This window comes from Prunus dulcis, chromosome 2 (genome assembly GCF_902201215.1).
Source record: "Prunus dulcis chromosome 2, ALMONDv2, whole genome shotgun sequence".
Classification (NCBI taxonomy): Eukaryota; Viridiplantae; Streptophyta; class Magnoliopsida; order Rosales; family Rosaceae; genus Prunus; species Prunus dulcis.
In genome coordinates this window covers 1110379-1129144 of record NC_047651.1, presented here as the reverse complement: position 1 = coordinate 1129144, position 18766 = coordinate 1110379, and the positions used below count along the sequence as shown (strand labels likewise).

General features: G+C 37.1%; 3 protein-coding genes across 11 annotated transcripts; all 3 read right to left on the bottom strand.

The window, feature by feature from the left end:
• Positions 1 to 3261: 3261 nt before the first annotated feature.
• LOC117620356 (putative disease resistance RPP13-like protein 1) lies at positions 3262 to 9175 on the bottom strand. Of its 6 annotated transcripts, none has more exons than XM_034350530.1 (4): positions 5353 to 9175; positions 4310 to 4584; positions 3718 to 3845; positions 3262 to 3629 (listed from the first exon to the last, which is right to left on the bottom strand). In XM_034350530.1, the coding sequence occupies exon 1, from the start codon at positions 9050 to 9052 to the stop codon at positions 5426 to 5428; it is 3627 nt and encodes a 1208-aa protein (XP_034206421.1). In that variant the 5' UTR covers positions 9053 to 9175; the 3' UTR covers positions 3262 to 3629; positions 3718 to 3845; positions 4310 to 4584; positions 5353 to 5425. The 6 variants fall into 6 exon arrangements, with proteins under 6 accessions (XP_034206421.1, XP_034206424.1, XP_034206419.1 ...); XM_034350533.1 differs by having other exon boundaries at positions 3262 to 3845; positions 5353 to 7691; positions 7728 to 9175; XM_034350528.1 differs by having other exon boundaries at positions 3262 to 3845; positions 4310 to 4617.
• A 1947-nt stretch (positions 9176 to 11122) lies between these two features.
• LOC117620358 (putative disease resistance protein At3g14460) lies at positions 11123 to 15153 on the bottom strand. 3 transcript variants are annotated; one of them, XM_034350534.1, is made up of 3 exons: positions 12837 to 15153; positions 11789 to 12063; positions 11123 to 11312 (listed from the first exon to the last, which is right to left on the bottom strand). In XM_034350534.1, the coding sequence occupies exon 1, from the start codon at positions 15142 to 15144 to the stop codon at positions 12910 to 12912; it is 2235 nt and encodes a 744-aa protein (XP_034206425.1). In that variant the 5' UTR covers positions 15145 to 15153; the 3' UTR covers positions 11123 to 11312; positions 11789 to 12063; positions 12837 to 12909. The 3 variants fall into 3 exon arrangements, with proteins under 3 accessions (XP_034206425.1, XP_034206426.1, XP_034206427.1); XM_034350535.1 differs by lacking the exon at positions 11789 to 12063; XM_034350536.1 differs by lacking the exon at positions 11789 to 12063 and having other exon boundaries at positions 11123 to 11156.
• Positions 15154 to 15233: 80 nt separating this feature from the next.
• Positions 15234 to 18766, bottom strand: LOC117620359 (putative disease resistance RPP13-like protein 1). Of its 2 annotated transcripts, none has more exons than XM_034350537.1 (3): positions 18602 to 18766; positions 17302 to 17369; positions 15234 to 17138 (listed from the first exon to the last, which is right to left on the bottom strand). In XM_034350537.1, exon 3 carries the CDS (start codon positions 17118 to 17120, stop codon positions 15423 to 15425), a length of 1698 nt encoding a protein of 565 aa, XP_034206428.1. In that variant the 5' UTR covers positions 17121 to 17138; positions 17302 to 17369; positions 18602 to 18766; the 3' UTR covers positions 15234 to 15422. The 2 variants fall into 2 exon arrangements, with proteins under 2 accessions (XP_034206428.1, XP_034206429.1); XM_034350538.1 differs by lacking the exon at positions 18602 to 18766 and adding an exon at positions 17485 to 17600.

Here is an 18766-nt window from a genome sequence, read left to right as displayed (position 1 = left end):
ATGCAGTAAACATATATCCTACTTTTCAGAAGTACTGCCACGAACTCTCCTGGCTACAGCTGAGGAAATACACAAAATGTTCATGAAATCATGGATTGTTTTGATGCTTATAGAATTGGCATGACTGAAAATTCAGAACAAAAGCAAAACAGAGTTTGTTTTTATAGGAAAAACAAAAAAGAGTTGGTGAGGGATGGCTAAACAGTATTGTAACTCCAATTCATTACGCATTGTTTTGGCACCTCAAAATTCCTGGCAAGAATCGACCAAATATATCTTGCCAAATCATCTGAAAATAGAGCTCAACATATGTTTGTCCATAACTCTTAAATGTAAGACAATTCATTGTCTTAATCCACAAAGTGTGGTCTTCAAATCATACGTGGACTCTAGAAGCTTGCCTGATCAAGAAGTAAAAGCTCAAGCTTATCGGATTATTTCTTGCACAAAGCTATTCTAATTGAAACACAAGAGCTGATAGAATTCCTTTTCTATATGGATTGAAACAATCTAATCTAATGCGAACTGAACACTCGTGTGATTCTTGATGGGCAAGGCACTTGAGTGATGCATATAAATAGAGGTCCCTTCCCTTGCAGTCAAGACAAACTCAAACAATTTCTTACCCATCTAGAAAAAGAGTACCAAGGTGTTGCATAAGTGAAGAAGATTCTCTATCAACACGATATCGGATCATGATTAATTTTAGAGTTTAAAAGGTTAGTTAGGAGTTACAATAATTTGATGTGAAAGAACTAATTGATATTGATGAATCTGTATTAGGAAAAAAATAAAAAAATAAAAATCATATCGTCTTTGTTTGAGTAAAATTCCACATGGGGAATATTTGCGGGTTGATTCTTCGGCCTTCGATCTTCCTTCTCTCTCTCTCTTTCTCGATCCCTATAAAATAAATAGGAGTAAATAGACCACACCCGGGAGAGTGTTGGCCAAAGGCCCTACGTGAAGGGAATATTGTGGGAATGGTATTGTGTAGAGATTTCTAAAAACTCTACAACCAAACTTTGAGAGTATAAATCACCTAGCAAGCCATATCTAATATGAAATCAAAGTAAGAGCGGAAACATTAAATAAACTAGGGATTCATGCAAGCCTCATTTGGTCCCAACTTTATAAGTCTATGAAAGTGTGCACCAAAGACTCTCTAAATCCTATTTGAGAGAAAGATAAGATGTTCATACCATTTGAGTGAATCTTGAAACCAAAAATGGTGTTCAAGTAGAGGGAATGGTCCCTTTGTTGTTGGCTCTCCCTTTGATGTTGATTCTTTACCTTGTAGCTCTTCAAATAGGTATAAAGATATGCACCTCTCCAAAGCTTTCACAAAGGATTGAATGGGATGAGAGAATGAGTAGACAACAAGTGAAGAGTGGTGCTAGCACCCTCACTTGATGTGATAGATTGAAGGGGTTAGGGAGAGAGAGCATGATGTTTTCTCTCATCCAATTTCACCAACTTGAAAACCCTAGGATGATAGGATTCCACAGCTACACACTTATAGGATCAAAAATGTCACAAGAGTGACAAAATTGCCACCCAACCCTAGTGTAGCCACACCCCCCCTTTGTGTGTCATATTTTGCTATCTTGGTCCAACACATTAATCCTATAATGTGTCACATATGTGTCCAAGTCTATATGATCAAATTCCTTTTGAATTTCCAAGTCATATGGGACCTTTAATTAAAGTTTAGTAACTTTAATTGAATAATTAAATTAATATAATCAATTTAATGACTCTAGTGACTTGACTAATTGAATCACTCACTTGTCTAACGAGTGTTGGTCACTCAAATAGAATTTAGAGTTATGAATAATTCAGTATATTTCTATTCTTCTCATAAGTATTTATAGTGATACAAACACAAGCCTATCTAGGAAGTAATTACAATAAGTAAAAAGAAAATAAATACAATCCTGGTCAAACCGGTATTCCTATAATTACAAATCAATTATAATAAAAGTAATTGTTTATAATTCCTATTGTGATTCAGTGATTCACATCAAAATCCTCATTCTTCCCGCCATAATTGATCCAGATCTCGTCCTACATCATAGAGAATTTGGAAAGACATTGAAGTCAAGCGAACAAAAGAAAGACAAATATGACTAAAAGTTTTCTGAGCAGAGAGATGACAAAATATTACAAGGCAAACCAAGTGAGAAATGAAGTACTTTCTTTTACTATATATATTTCAAATGTTCTCCATTCAAATTTTGATCGCATGTTTGCAAGTGCCTATTAAGGAAGAGCCTTTTTAAGTCTTCCCATTTCCTGAATTTAAAATATATCATAAAGGGAAATAAAGATGGATTTACCATGTACTTGATAAATCGTTGTCGTCTAGCATGGGGGATTCTCTCTTGGAGCAACTGTACATGAAAAAGACCCGGGAAACATACATTGTTGTAAAATCCAACTAAATTGAAGAAAACAAGAATATCTGAAAAATATTAAGACATTCTTATTTCATGGTACCCATTAAGGTTGATAATATTTTAAATTTAAAGGAATGTGGGATATTTTGGGTCAGTATCGTCCAAAGATAAGACCTAAAGATGTGACCCAAAATATCTTTGGACACCCAGAGATATAAAATTGTGAAAGTGAAAGAGCCAGGCCCTCCACTGGAATAGATGCCAGTTTTGGACAATTCCGGAGTCGAAGGGATAGAAGAGAAGTGAGGAATTGAAAGCCCTCCAGTAAGGATTTCAGATTTCTAATCTGGCTTAAATGCACTCCTGTATTTATTCTTATGGACGAGAAACTTAAGTTCTGAAATACCAAAATATCAATTGAAAATCATATTTCAATGTGTCATGGTCATGCCTTAGTGAAAATGAAGATTATAGTGATTGAAGAAGTCAAGAGTGTACAATAGCATAAAGCAAGAACCAGAACCAGCAAATCAGTAAATTACTCATTTTTTTTATAAATGAAACCACCAATTGGTGCTGGTGATTTAGATATTTTATATAAATTATGCTGTTAATTATGGGGTAACCTGCTTCCTCTTCTTCATGTTATATATTAATTCCTGTCCAAATGAACCCTATAATTAACAGTATGATTATTTAACAATGTTGTTTCTTTTTCTTTTCTTTTTTGTACAATTATATTATCCATATGCTTAGGTAAATGCTATATATTAACTATAGTTAACCGAAGAGAAAACTGCTATTATTAGCTATATAATATAAGAGCATCTATAATCATGCTATATAATATAAGAGCATCTCATTGCACCAAAGTTCAAATTCTTCTCTCCGTAGATTATATTAATTTAGAGTAGATTATCGTTTGTAAAATTTGTATTAAAAAAACTCTCTCATTGTTTGCTGTTCCTTCTCACTGTTTGCAAATGCCTAGTTAATCAACGTGACCCAATAAAACAATCCTTCTTGCTTTGATCGGTAGAATATTTAAAGCAAATGGTTGTCCAAAGAACCGACGAAACTTATCATAAATATCTTCCCTTGAGTCCTTTTTGCACCACTGTCACCTACTGCTGCAAAGGAAGAGGATTCTGCTCTTGAAATTTTGAGTTTGGGCCTATTTAACTCCCATTGCTACCTGCTGAAAGTAGCAATGGATGGTTTCAACTCTTTCTGCAAAGAGGACAATACCATTGTAGGCGTCACACTCGAATCAAGGAGCAAGCAAAACATCTGGAGAGAAAAAGAGCGTAAGCCATACGAGTTTACTATTCCCCCTGCAGTGGTTTCTTGAGAAGCTTGAAGGGATGGGAGTTCGAAGACTATTCTGGCACAACACAACATTGGCTTCCGTAAGCTGTATATAGCATCTGAATATTGAAAGCGTTCCTGCCAATTCAGAAACACATTTTTTAAACAAAACACGGCAACCTCACTTGTATTTCCAGCATGATTCAAAAGATAATTTGGTAAATCATGAAAATAAAGATGAAGCTTAGTTGCACATATAATATCTCAGTGCAAATATCAAGAATTTGTCACAAGTATCTGGCAGGTTCAGTCGACATTTCTGTTTAAAAGAACAAAGATACGTGATGTCCTTTAAAAACTGCTAGCTCTACAAGTTCTCTAAAGATTGTAAAGGGGTCAGGGTTCAAATCTTAAGTTAAGATTAAGTAAACCTACCAACTTGAATACAATCAAACAAAAGAAAGAGAAATATGGGTAAAAGTTTTCTCAGTACAGAGATGACAAAATATTACAGGGCAAACCAAATGGAAAAATATTACAAGGCAAACCAAATGGCAAAATATTAAAACTCTAAAACTTGAAACAGAAAGGTAGTGATTTACCATCTTCAGTTGATGTTACCACGATATGAAATGACCTTGTTGCTATCCAGTCCTTTCACAGCTCTTCACCCTGCAGCTCCCGAAGCAAGAGAGGCAGTCCCTTCTTTTACCCCTCTCACACTGGACCAGACATCATGCGAGGACTAGGTCAATTTTATCGAGGCCTTAAAAAGAGTAAATCGCAGTGGGAAGTTGGGGAATCCCCAGTCAGGATGGGAGACGGTCATCTTGAAGTGATGTGAATTTGCTGATCTAATCTGGCTTAAATGCACTTCCTGTATTTATTCTTATGGATGAGAAACTAAGTTCTGAAATACCAAAATAGCAATTGAAAATCACATTTCAATGTGTCATGGTCATGCCTTAGTGAAAATGAAGATTATAGTGATTGAAGAAGTCAAGAGTGTACAATAGCATAAGGCAAGAACCAGAACCAGCAAATCAGTAAATTACTCTTTTTTAAAAAAATAAATAAATGAAACCACCAATTGCTGCTGGTGATTTAGATATTTTATATAAATTAATTCCTGTCCAAATGAACCCTATAATTAACAGTATGATTATTTAACAATGTTGTTTCTTCTTTTTTTTTATTTTTCTTTTTTGTACAATTATATTATTCATATGCTTAGGTAAATGCTATATATTAACCATAGTTAACCGAAAAGAAAACTGCTATTAGCTATATAACAGCATCTATAATCATACTTCTTATTATTTAGTTAAAATTTAGCTATAAAATTTGAACTCCAATCATACTCCCTAATTTAAGGAATCATAAATAATATAAATTTTTTTTAATTCAATATGATTGGTCTCCTTATTTGGCAAGTGCTGTAATTTTGACAAAACTATAATGGTCAACAATTTGCTTTTCTTTTCAGCGATCCCCCGACATTAAAAAATTATAAACTACTCACAAATCAGTAAAGAAAGAACCAGAAACAGCAAATCAGTAAACTACTCGCAATAATATGCCAGAAAAGGAGTCTCACCATAAAGAGTACAGGGAGAGTGTTGATAATGTTTGAAATTTGAAGTACCTGGGGAGAGTGAGAGTCGGAGTTGACCATGTCCATGTGTCGGTGTGGGTTCTCATCATCTTCAAACCGTCTTCTAAGGCCATATCTTTATGCGGGGGATGTGGGATATTTTGGGCAGGTATCGTCCTTTACTTCCAGGCTGGCATTTATCTTTTAGCAGAGGACACCTAATGATTTTAAGTTCCCTCAGTGAAATAGGCAACCCCTCCACTGGAATAGATGCCAGCTTTGGACAATCACAGAGTTGAAGAGATTGAAGAGAGGTGAGGAATTGAAAGCCCTTGCTGCTCAGTTTCTTCAGATTTGGGAAGCCAGCAATTGAGAGAACAGTGAGAGATTTGGGGAGAAGAATCTCCATCTCCATCTCCCTGTAACTGTCGGGTGGAAATGACACCACACTTGGGTCTTCACCACTAATGAACAAGCCTGTAAGAGAGGTGAGCCTGTGCAACAACTCCCACAGCGGCTTACAATTCTTGATTCCGCGGATTGTAAGTGATGTTAGGTTGGGGGGAAAGGAAGTGAAATTTAAACCTTCACCGTAATCAATATTCAATTCCTGAAGACAGTTGAGATTGCGCATGTCCGGTGACATCTCCAATTTGTTGCAAGTTACGATGCGGATTTCTTTCAGGCTGGAGGCGGCTGTTGTTGTTGGCGAAGGCAAACCCTCACCACTCAGGCTCGGGATAGAAACGAGACTCCCACAACGATAAATATCTAAAGTTTGAAGATTGGTGAGGTGGCATAGGCCCTCCGGTAAGGATTTCAGATTTGGGCAAGAATGGATTCTAATATATTCAAGACAATAATTAGTGTTGTCGTGGGCTAACTCATCGGACATTATTAACTGCAGCTCTCCACAATCGGATATTAGAAGGCTTTTAAGCGCCCTGGGAAACAACTGGGCTCTCAATGATAACGACGTTAGAGATTCACATACCCGTATTTCCAAGTGCTCAAGAGAAATATGAGAAGAAGAGGAAGACGAAGAACTATCCTCCTCTTTCTCTACTAATGATTTCAAACTTTTACACCTCCTTATCTCTATTCTTCTTAGATTTGGGGGAATCTGGTATTTTGCAAAATACAGCAACGAATCACACTCCTCAATCCTTATGACTTCAAGGGAAGGAGGCAGACCAACATCTGGAAAAGAAACCAGACTTGAGCATCCAACTATTTGAAGGTCTTGAAGAGCCGTTAGGTGATGCAACCCTTCTGGTACCTTCGAAAGACTTGCACACTTGTTTAATTCTAGATATTTAAGCTTGCAAGTCAATATTTGCAATTGCAGCAACTCCTCTGCTTCTTTTCCCAGCTTTTCAAGGAGGGAAGAGTTTCCTTCAATAACCAAACAATCAAGAGAAATCAAGTGTTGCAATACTCTATCCTCATTCTTCAGTGAAGATGTCAGCTCCTCACATCCGCCAATCCTCAAATTTGCAACCTTCCTTAATCCTTTGGTGAATTCCCCTGTTTGGAACCTCACCTCTGAAATATTTGAAAGTTTCAAGGACTCTAATAACTCAAACTCAACGCCACTTGTCTTCACCACCGCTTTGCAACCGTCGATGTCTAATGCACCAATTTGTTTATAGTTGGAAATTGAAATCACCAATTCCTCGCATTTAATGATTTGAAGTGTTGCTAATGAATCAAGGTTCTCGGGCACCTTACCCTCCAATTGAGGACAATTTCTGATTGAAAGCAATTTCAAGCAAGGGAAAACCTGATCTTGTGCGAAAGGAAGCCATTTCTTCCAGTTGTGCATATCTGAAAACCCAAGAGTCTCCAGTACTGGAAAAGGCAAGCTACTCTCCCCATAAAACTCAGGACCAACACTTGTCACTGCAGCCATTCCTGTAATATAAAGTTGTTTGAGCAAAGGCAGTTGCCCAAGTGGTGGCAAGATTTGACAATTTTTACATTTGTCTAAGCGTACATGCACCATAGTGGAGAATAAACGATCTCCAATCCATGTTGAAAATTCTAATCCAGCATAACCCCTGATGATGAGTTTTTCAAGCTTTCTATGAGGTTCTAATCTGTCAAGCACGCCTAATTGCGTTTCTTGTGTGTTATCCGACCATTCTAGCACCAATTCATCTACTCTCTCCTTGGATTTTAAGTCAGCCTTCCGTGCATCCTCAGCATCGATCACATTCTCCAACCTTGAGAGCGATAATGTCCCTCGGAGATGGGATAGGGATCCTATCTCTCTTATCCCTGATTCATCACTACCTTTACCCACCACAAAATTAGGCAAAGATTGCAGATTTGTCAACCGACCTAGTTGCGGAGGCATTGCTTTTAGTGAATGTACATTTGAATTGTTGAGATGACGCAGATTCACTAGATTCCTCAAGTTTATGGGTAGTGCCTTCAAATAACGACAACCTTCCAATATCAGTGTCTGTAAGTTGAAAAGAGTGGTTGTTGATTCAGGCAAACATTTTATAAGTGTGTGAGAAAGATTAAGATACCGCAGATACTTCAAATTACCAATTGAATCTGGCAGCTCAGTTATTTCATAGCCCTTCAAAGAAAGCACCCGTAAGTATTGCATCTGAGGTAATAAATCAAAAATTACCGTACGAGCCAGATATTGACTACTCCACCGAGTATCTGATAGTGAAAGTGGCAGGAATGTTCGCAAACGTTTAACTTCGCGATAGGCCTCAAACTTTTGAACTCCATCATAGTGACCAATTATGAAAGACGAATGACGAAAGCATACAGATTGCAAGTTATCACCTTTCTTGTCCTCCAATCTAAAACAAGTATTTCCTGCTGCCCATTGTGCCAAATCAGTAACAAGGTCATGCATTACATATCGTGAATTGTTTTCACTTGCCTTTTGAAATAATGACCTACATAATAGCTCTTGAAAATAGTCGTGGCCTAAATCCTCCATTTGTCTATTGGCTTCTGGTGGTTGTTGAATCAAACCCTCTGCCATCCATAAAAGGATCAATTGCTTCTCCCCAAATTCATAGTCATTTGGAAGTATCGAACAATAGGCAAAGCATCTTTTCAAATGTGAAGGAAGATAGTGATAGCTTAATCTTAATACCGGAAGTATGTCACGCTCATTTGATAGACTCCATAATTTGTTGTTCAATATTTCCTCCCATTCATTCATCTCTTTACGAAGTAAAAGGCCGCCAAGAGTCCTAGCAGCCAAAGGCAATCCACTGCATCTTGCAACAATTTTCTCCTTGAGTGACTCGAAATTTGGTGGTATATCTCTGTTAACATTCCTGAATGCATGCTGCTCAAATACTTCAAAACAAACGTCATTTTTCATAAGCTCCAAATTATGAACTAGAGTGCCAGCTCCCATCATTTTCGAAACTTCTGCATCTCGCGTTGTCACAATTATCTTGCTTCCTGCTGCTCCATCGCGAAAGGGGGACTGCAGTTTCATCCATAGACCATAGCTACATGTGCCCCAAACATCATCTAAAACAATCAAAAACTTCTTTCCAGCTAATTCCGTATGCAGATACTGTTGAACCTGATTGAAATCTTCTGTAGGATAGTGCCGGGATGTGACTGATTCGAGGATTTGCTTTGTCACTCTTTCTAGGTTGAAGTCATCAGACACGCATACCCAAGCAGTTGGTTTAAATTGATCGGTTGCAACAATTTCATTGAACACTTGTGCAGCAAGTGTTGTCTTCCCGACTCCAGCCATACCAACAATGGCAACTACATTGACGGCACCACGCTCTTGTTTCGACACAAATTCAACAACCCGCCTTTTGTCTTCGTCCCTTCCAATCACAGGTCCATCTGGTTGACTGGAACTGGGAGGTAAATTTTGTAGAAAATAAACAAATGGCATTTTCTGTTGAAATCGGAGATCACTATTTGTAAAAAAATATCTGAAAATCTTATCAGACATGGGACACGTGGCACAATTTTAGAGGTGAAAATCTTATCTGAAATATGAGATTATAATTTTTTTAAAATATCTGAAAATCTTATCTGACATACACAATTTTAGAGGGTGAAAATTTTATCGGAAATATGAGATTATAATTTTTATTAATGAATATCCGAAAATTTTATCTGGAATAAGACACGTGGCAACCGAGATTCACATCCGAAAATCTTATCAGAAAATTTAATTACAAAAGATTATCAAAATTAATGATTTAAAGTATAAAAAAATAGGAAATAAAGTACAATGAATAGTAATTGCCCTAGACTTGTCCTAGACTTTGCCCTTGTGGGTGGAACCACAAATGGCAAGGCTGACACTATTCACGTAAATAGTGTCAGCCCTTGCTTGCCCTAACTTGCCCTTGCCTTAGACTTTACCCTAAGGGGTGGAGTTGCTCTAAGGAAGAGCCTTTTTAAGTCTTCCCATTTCATGAATTTAAAATATATCACAAAGGGAAATAAAGATGGATTTACCATGTACACAATAAATCGTTGTCGTTTAGCATGGGGGATTCTCTCTTGAAGCAACTGTAGATGAAAAAGAGACCCACCTGGGAAACATACATTGTTGTAAAATCCAACTAAATTGAAGAAAACAAGAATATCTGAAAAAATAATAAGATATTTATGATGAATTTGGAGATTTAGAAGCAATATTTTACGAGCATTGATGTCCTTTTTCAACACGGTAGAGAGCCATACGAAGTTGCCTACATTTAAAAAGAAAGAAAAAAAAAAGTGTTGCTAAACAAACCCTAAAATTAATTGAGTACACTTTATTACCAATCTATTTATTGAATTACTAATTTACCCTCATATAAAATGACCAAAAAAGATATATTAAATTGTGACACAAATATAAATTTAATAAGTACCCTTACTCACCATATTCAACCATAATTAAATATAGAGAAGTGTTAGTATTGTTTGGCACCCACGGCGAACAATACGGCCAGCATTGGCATAGGCGCAAAGAGGGGTCATTAATTTTAATAAAAGCATTAATGTGGAGCATTCCAATCGCCCTAGAATGAAGCTGAAGGGACCTTGCAGCCTGACAGTAAGAATAAGCATAATTAATAAACACTTTTGTATTAATTATGTAGGCAATAGTAAGAAGGCTGAGGCATTGGTTGGGCAACGGTTCAAATTTTTGTCTCCAATAGATAAATGGTGAGCATTTTTCGAATGAAAGAGATGAGTTTTCAACATTGTTGTAGCTGAGATGCACTACAGAGGAAAAGAAGGCAAAGAAACTAGGGCATGGTTAGGACCAAAAAATTTGGGGATCTGGAAAGGAAGAAAAAGAAAAAGACGCAGAAAGGAGAAGAGGAATAGTCTGAAGCTACGATTGGAAACAATCATGTCTCTTATTTGAATTATTTGGTAAAAATGATTAATCATTACTCTCGCATGCTTAAGCTAATGGTAGCCCAATTTATTGGTCAGGATTATATGGAGAACATTAAGAGCCAGTGTTTTGAGCTTAGGTAAATGCTATATATTAACTATAGTTAACTGAAAAGAAAATTGCTATTAGCTATATAATATAAGAGCATCTATATTCATGCTATATAATATAATCATTCCACCATAATTCAAATTCTCTCCGTAGATTATATTAATTTAGAGTAGAATATCGTTTGTAAAATTTGTATAAAAAAACTCTCTCATTGTTTGCTGTTCCTTCTCACTGTTTACAAATGCCTAGTGAATCGACGCGACCCAATAAAACAATCCTTCTTGCTTTGATCGGTAGAATATTTAAAGCAAATGGTTGTCCAAAGAACCGAAGAAACTTATAATAAATATCTTGTAGGCGTCACACTCGAATCAAGGAGCAAGCAAAACATCTGGAGAGAAAAAGAGCGTGAGCCATACGAGTTTACTATTCCCCCTGCAGTGGTTTCTTGAGAAGCTTGAAGGGATGGGAGTTCGAAGACTATTCTGGCACAACACAACATTGGCTTCCGTAAGCTGTATATAGCATCTGAATATTGAAAGCGTTCCTGCCAATTCAGAAACACATTTTTTAAACAAAACACGGCAACCTCACTTGTATTTCCAGCATGATTCAAAAGATAATTTGGTAAATCATGAAAATAAAGATGAAGCTTAGTTGCACATATAATATCTCAGTGCAAATATCAAGAATTTGTCACAAATATCTGGCAGGTTCAGTCGACATTTCTGTTTAAAAGAACAAAGAATAACACTTGGTTACGTGATGTCCTTTAAAAACTGCTAGCTCTACAAGTCCTCTAAAGATTGTAAAGGGGTCAGGGTTCAAATCTTAAGCTAAGATTAAGTAAACCTACCAACTTGAATACAATCAAACAAAAGAAAGAGAAATATGGGTAAAAGTTTTCTCAGTACAGAGATGACAAAATATTACAGGGCAAACCAAATGGCAAAATATTACAAGGCAAACCAAATGGCAAAATATTAAAACTCTGAAACTTGAAACAGAAAGGTAGTGATTTACCATCTTCAGTTGATGTTACCACGATATGAAATGACCTTGTTGCTATCCGGTCCTTTCACAGCTCTTCACCCTGCAGCTCCGGAAGCAAGAGAGGCAGTCCCTTCTTTTACCCCTCTCACACTGGACCAGACATCATGCGAGGACTAGGTCAATTTTATCGAGGCCTTAAAAAGAGTAAATCGCAGTGGGAGGTTGGGGAATCCCCAGTCAGGATGGGAGACGGTCATCTTGAAGTGATGTGAATTTGCTGATCTAATCTGGCTTAAATGCACTTCCTGTATTTATTCTTATGGATGAGAAACTAAGTTCTGAAATACCAAAATAGCAATTGAAAATCACATTTCAATGTGTCATGGTCATGCCTTAGTGAAAATGAAGATTATAGTGATTGAAGAAGTCAAGAGTGTACAATAGCATAAGGCAAGAACCAGAACCAGCAAATCAGTAAATTACTCTTTCTTTTTTTTAAAAAATAAATAAATGAAACCACCAATTGTTGCTGATGATTTAGATATTTTATATAAATTAATTCCTGTCCAAATGAACCCTATAATTAACAGTATGATTATTTAACAATGTTGTTTCTTCTTTTTTTTTATTTTTCTTTTTTGTACAATTATATTATTCATATGCTTAGGTAAATGCTATATATTAACCATAGTTAACCGAAAAGAAAACTGCTATTAGCTATATAACAGCATCTATAATCATACTTCTTATTATTTAGTTAAAATTTAGCTATAAAATTTGAACTCCAATCATACTCCCTAATTTAAGGAATCATAAATAATATAAATTTTTTTTAATTCAATATGATTGGTCTCCTTATTTGGCAAGTGCTGTAATTTTGACAAAACTATAATGGTCAACAATTTGCTTTTCTTTTCAGCGATCCCCCGACATTAAAAAATTATAAACTACTCACAAATCAGTAAAGAAAGAACCAGAAACAGCAAATCAGTAAACTACTCGCAATAATATGCCAGAAAAGGAGTCTCACCATAAAGAGTACAGGGAGAGTGTTGATAATGTTTGAAATTTGAAGTACCTGGGGAGAGTGAGAGTCGGAGTTGACCATGTCCATGTGTCGGTGTGGGTTCTCATCATCTTCAAACCGTCTTCTAAGGCCATATCTTTATGCGGGGGATGTGGGATATTTTGGGCAGGTATCGTCCTTTACTTCCAGGCTGGCATTTATCTTTTAGCAGAGGACACCTAATGATTTTAAGTTCCCTCAGTGAAATAGGCAACCCCTCCACTGGAATAGATGCCAGCTTTGGACAATCACAGAGTTGAAGAGATTGAAGAGAGGTGAGGAATTGAAAGCCCTTGCTGCTCAGTTTCTTCAGATTTGGGAAGCCAGCAATTGAGAGAACAGTGAGAGATTTGGGGAGAAGAATCTCCATCTCCATCTCCCTGTAACTGTCGGGTGGAAATGACACCACACTTGGGTCTTCACCACTAATGAACAAGCCTGTAAGAGAGGTGAGCCTGTGCAACAACTCCCACAGCGGCTTACAATTCTTGAATCCACTAATTGTAAGTGATGTTAGGTTGGGGGGAAAGGAAGTGAAATTTAAACCTTCACCGTAATCAATATTCAATTCCTGAAGACAGTTGAGATTGCACATGTCCGGTAACATCTCCAATTTGTTGCAATTTTCGATGTAGATTTCTTTCAGGCTGGAGGCGGCTGTTGTTGTTGGCGAAGACAAACCCTCACCACTCAGGCTCGGGATGGAAACCAGACTCCCACAATCATAAATCTGTAAGGTTTGAAGATTGGTGAGGTGGCATAGGCCCTCCGGTAAGGATTTCAGATTTGGGCAAGAATCGATGCTAATATATTCAAGACAATAATTAGTGTTGTCGTGGGCTAACCCATCGGACGTTATTAACTGCAGCTCTCCACAATCGGATATGTGAAGGCGTTTAAGCGCCCTGGGAAACAACTGGGCTCTCAATGATAACGACTTTAGAGATTCACATTCCGTTATTGCCAAGTGCTCAAGAGAAATATGAGAAGAAGAGGAAGACGAAGAACTATCCTCGTCTTTCTCTACTAATGATTTCAAACTTCTACACTTTCCTATCTCTATGCTTCTTAGATTTGGGGGAATCTGGTATTTTGCGAAATACAGCAACGAATCACACTCCTCAATCCTTATGACTTCAAGGGAAGGAGGCAGACCAACATCTGGAAAAGAAACCAGACTTGAGCATCCAACTATTTCAAGGTCTTGAAGAGCCGTTAGGTGATGCAACCCTTCTGGTACCTTCGAAAGACTTGCACACTTGTTTAATTCCAGATATTTAAGCTTGCAAGTCAATATTTGCAATTGCAGCAACTCCTCTGCTTCTTTTCCCAGCTTTTCAAGGAGGGAAGAGTTTCCTTCAATAACCAAAGAATCAAGAGAAATCAAGTGTTGCAATACTCTATCCTCATTCTTCAGTGAAGATGTCAGCTCCTCACATCCGCCAATCCTCAAATTTGCAACCTTCCTTAATCCTTTGGTGAATTCCCCTGTTTGGAACCTCACCTCTGAAATATTTGAAAGTTTCAAGGACTCTAATAACTCAAACTCAACGCCACTTGTCTTCACCACCGCTTTGCAACCGTCGATGTCTAATGCACCAATTTGTTTATAGTTGGAAATTGAAATCACCAATTCCTCGCATTTAATAATTTTAAGTGTTTCTAATGAATCAAGGTTCTCGGGCACCTTACCCTCCAATTGAGGACAATTTCTGATTGAAAGCAATTTCAAGCAAGGGAAAACCTGATCTTGTTCGAAAGGAAGCCATTTCTTCCAGTTGTGCATATCTGAAAACTCAAGAGTCTCCAGTACTGGAAAAGGCAAGCTACTCTCTCCATAAAACTCAGGACCGACACTTTTCACTGCAGCCATTCCTGTAATATAAAGTTCTTTGAGCAAAGGCAGTTGCCCAAGTGGTGGCAAGATTTGACAATTTTTACATTTGTCTAAGCGTACATGCACCATAGTGGAGAATAAACGATCTCCAATCCATGTTGAAAATTCTAATCCAGCATAACCCCTGATGATGAGTTTTTCAAGCTTTCTATGAGGTTCTAATCTGTCAAGCACGCCTAATTGCGTTTCTTGTGTGTTATCCGACCATTCTAGCACCAATTCATCTACTCTCTCCTTGGATTTTAAGTCGGCCTTCCGTGCATCCTCAGCATCGATCACATTCTCCAACCTTGAGAGCGATAATGTCCCTCGGAGATGGGATAGGGATCCTATCTCTCTTATCCCTGATTCATCACTACCTTTACCCACCACAAAATTAGGCAAAGATTGCAGATTTGTCAACCGACCTAGTTGCGGAGGCATTGCTTTTAGTGAATCTAAATGAATTGTTGAGATGACGCAGATTCACTAGATTCCTCAAGTTTATGGGTAGTGCCTCCAAAAACTACAACCTTCCAATATCAGTGTCTGTAAGTTGAAAAGAGTGGTTGTTGATTCAGGCAAACTTGTTATATCTGTGTGAGAAAAATCAAGATACCGCAGATACTTCAAATTACCAATTGAATCTGGCAGCTCAGTCACTCGATAGCCATTCAAAGAAAGCACCCGTAAGTATTGCATCTGAGGTAATAAATCAAAAATTACCTTACGAGCCAGATATCGAATCCACCCAGTATTGATAGTGAAAGTGGCAGGAATGTTCGCAAACGTTTAACTTCGCGAAAGGCCTCAAACTTTTGAACTCCATCATAGTGACCAATTATGAAAGACGAATGACGAAAGCATACAGATTGCAAGTTATCACCTTTCTTGTCCTCCAATCTAAAACAAGTATTTCCTGCTGCCCATTGTGCCAAATCAGTAACAAGGTCATGCATTACATATCGTGAATTGTTTTCACTTGCCTTTTGAAATAATGACCTACATAATAGCTCTTGAAAATAGTCGTGGCCTAAATCCTCCATTTGTCTATTGGCTTCTGGTGGTTGTTGAATCAAACCCTCTGCCATCCATAAAAGGATCAATTGCTTCTCCCCAAATTCATAGTCATTTGGAAATATTGAGCAATAGGCAAAACACCTCTTCAAGTTGGAAGGAAGATAGTGATAGCTCAACTTTAATACCGGAAGAATGTCACTCTTACCTGATAAATTCCACAATTTGTTGTTCAATATTTCTTCCCATTCGTTTATTTCTTTCTGACGTAAAAGCCCACCAAGAGTTCTTGCAGCTAAGGGCAATCCACTGCATTTTTCAGCAATTTTTTTCTGAAGCAACTCAAAATTTGGTGGTCTATCATTGTTCACAAATGCATGCTGCTCAAATATTTCCAAACAATTATCATCTGACACAGACTCCAAGTTATGAACTTCGGTGGCTCCCATAATCTTTGCAACTTTTAGGTCTCGTGTTGTCACAATTATCTTACTTCCTTGTGCTCCAACACTAAAAGGGGACTGAAGTCTTGTCCACAGATCATATAAATCACCTTTGTTCCAAATATCATCTAAAACAATTAAAAACTTTTTACCTCTTAACTGCTCATTCAAATCATGCTGCATTTTACTGAACTCCTCTACTTTAACGGGTTGAGATGTGACTGATTCAAGAATTGCCTTCGTCACTCTTACAATGTCGAAGTCATCGGACACAGACACCCACACCCTCGGCTCGAACTCCTTCATGACATCACTGTTGTTGTTGAATGCAAATTGAGCAAGTGTAGTCTTCCCAAGGCCAGCCATGCCAACAATGGCAACAACATGAAAGTTGACATTATTATGCTCATCTCTCGACAACATGTCTAATATTTTTGCTTTATCTCCATCTCTTCCAACAATGGTTAGTCCACCTAGCACACCTGAAGTTGGTGGCCTTGACCATGCTTTACTAGACGTTCCGGTGCCCTTTAAACCAAACTTATCTTTCCGTTCAGAGATCTCTTGCAACCGCTCTGTAATCTTCTTTATTTCAGAGTTCATATCGAAATTGAGTTTCAGTTTAGAGAATGAACTCCGCACCTTTTTACTTGTGCTGGCTTGATCACGTCCCTCTATCTGGCGCTTCAATATTTTAGTAGCAAATTTGTCCAGCACGTCATCTACATCATAAGCCAAGTCTCTGAGTTCATCCAGCCACAATTTCACACCATGCTCTATCAGTTGCTTCTCCTCCGCATCATTCAGCACCGCTACGATTGCAGACAAATTGTCACTCCATTTATTCAGCTTTTTGTCGACGCCCTTTACGAGACCAAAGTAGTTGAGGATCTCGCGAGGCGCCAACCTGTCGAGCAGCAACTGAAGGAACGCCCCAAGAAAAATCTCTCCCACCGCCATACTTGTTGATAATTAAGACTGAAGAGACACACAAGCAGCCAAAGAAGTAAGGAAGTTTTCTTCAACAACATCAACATGCACAACTAGTTTTAGCTGGGGGAACAAGAATAACGCTGGAAGGCCAAATATAAAACAAAATGAAATAACTACGTAGATATTTCAGTTCAGAATAAGCACTTACATGGAAATTTTGAGATCTGATTTTGCTTGAGATCCTCAAATCCAGACTGAACAAATTAAGATGCACAACTGCAGAAATTAAGTGAAAAATTAGTTTTAATTAGGATGTGTAAGTCTTATGGCTTATAAAAACATAAATATAAAATATAGAAACAGTATAATTATGCTTGCAAGAAGCACTTACACGGAAGTTCAAATCTGATTCTGCTTGTGAGCAACAAATTTGAACTGAAGAAGTAGAACAACAAAGCTTGAGTCTTCCTATAGTTTTGTTCCACTCTATTTTTGATGGGGTCGTTTATTTTTTGTCTGTTCTGTTCTATTTCGATCAAAGTGACTTTTTAGTTGATATTTTTCATTTTTATTTTCTGCTTGTATTGTATCAAGCAGAAAAGCCACTTTGTTCGAAATAGAACAGAACAAACAAAACAAAACAAAAAAATAAACGACCCCACCAAAAGTAGAGAGGAACAAAACTATAGGAAGACTCCAGCTCAGTTCCACTTCTCCAATCCAAATTTGTTGTATCATTAACGTTGTTTTATTATATCATTTTGATCAATTTGAAGATTAAGGGCAAGATTTTCACGACAATCGAAAATTTTTATTAGCTTGAAATTACCGATTAAGGGTTCGTTAGAGCTTGCCTTTGAAATGACTACAAGCTGCTCGACCAAAAAAATTAGGCTTATAACAAAATTTCTTATAGATGAACAAAATGAGTAAGAATAATTCTTATAAGAAACAGTACTAAATGAGACAATAATGTGAAAAAAGAAGAAGGAAATAGTATATATATCAGTCCCATTTTATTGAGAGATCATTCAAATAATTTTATATATATTTATGATTCTGGTTTGCTTTTATATATAGTTATGGTTTGCTTTTATAACTGATGCCACCGGCACGTTACATAGAAAAGTGGAAGCTGATAATTGAGTTTTGAATCAATCGTGTGTCTACTCTATTCTAAGAGCAGTTCTTGAATATCGCTTGTATAAACAGAAAAAAAAATACATAACAATATATGTAACTAAGCAGACTTGGGAAGACAGCGAACCTTTTTTTATTTATAAAACTCATAAATCAGTTTTGAAAAAAAGAATAAAAAATTCTTCAAAGTTTCTATTGTTGTATCTTGCGAAATAGATGAAGAAAACAGGAAGTCTGAGCAGATAAATACATTCGCTCTTTCTTTGATAAAAAAAATAATACTAATTACATTGCGCAAAACAAATAAAATACAAGAAACTAGAAGAAACAAAATATAAAAGGCACCGAACAGAATAAATCAAAAGTACCTGCAGTTTAAGTATCAGCAGCAGATTTCTTCACGAATTACCAAATACCGAAGGTGTCGCAATGAACAAGAAGGAAAATTTAAAGGCAATACACAGTTACACACTTTTAGAACAAAAGAGATCAAGAGAGCCAGAACCAAGACATAATAATATATATGAAGATGG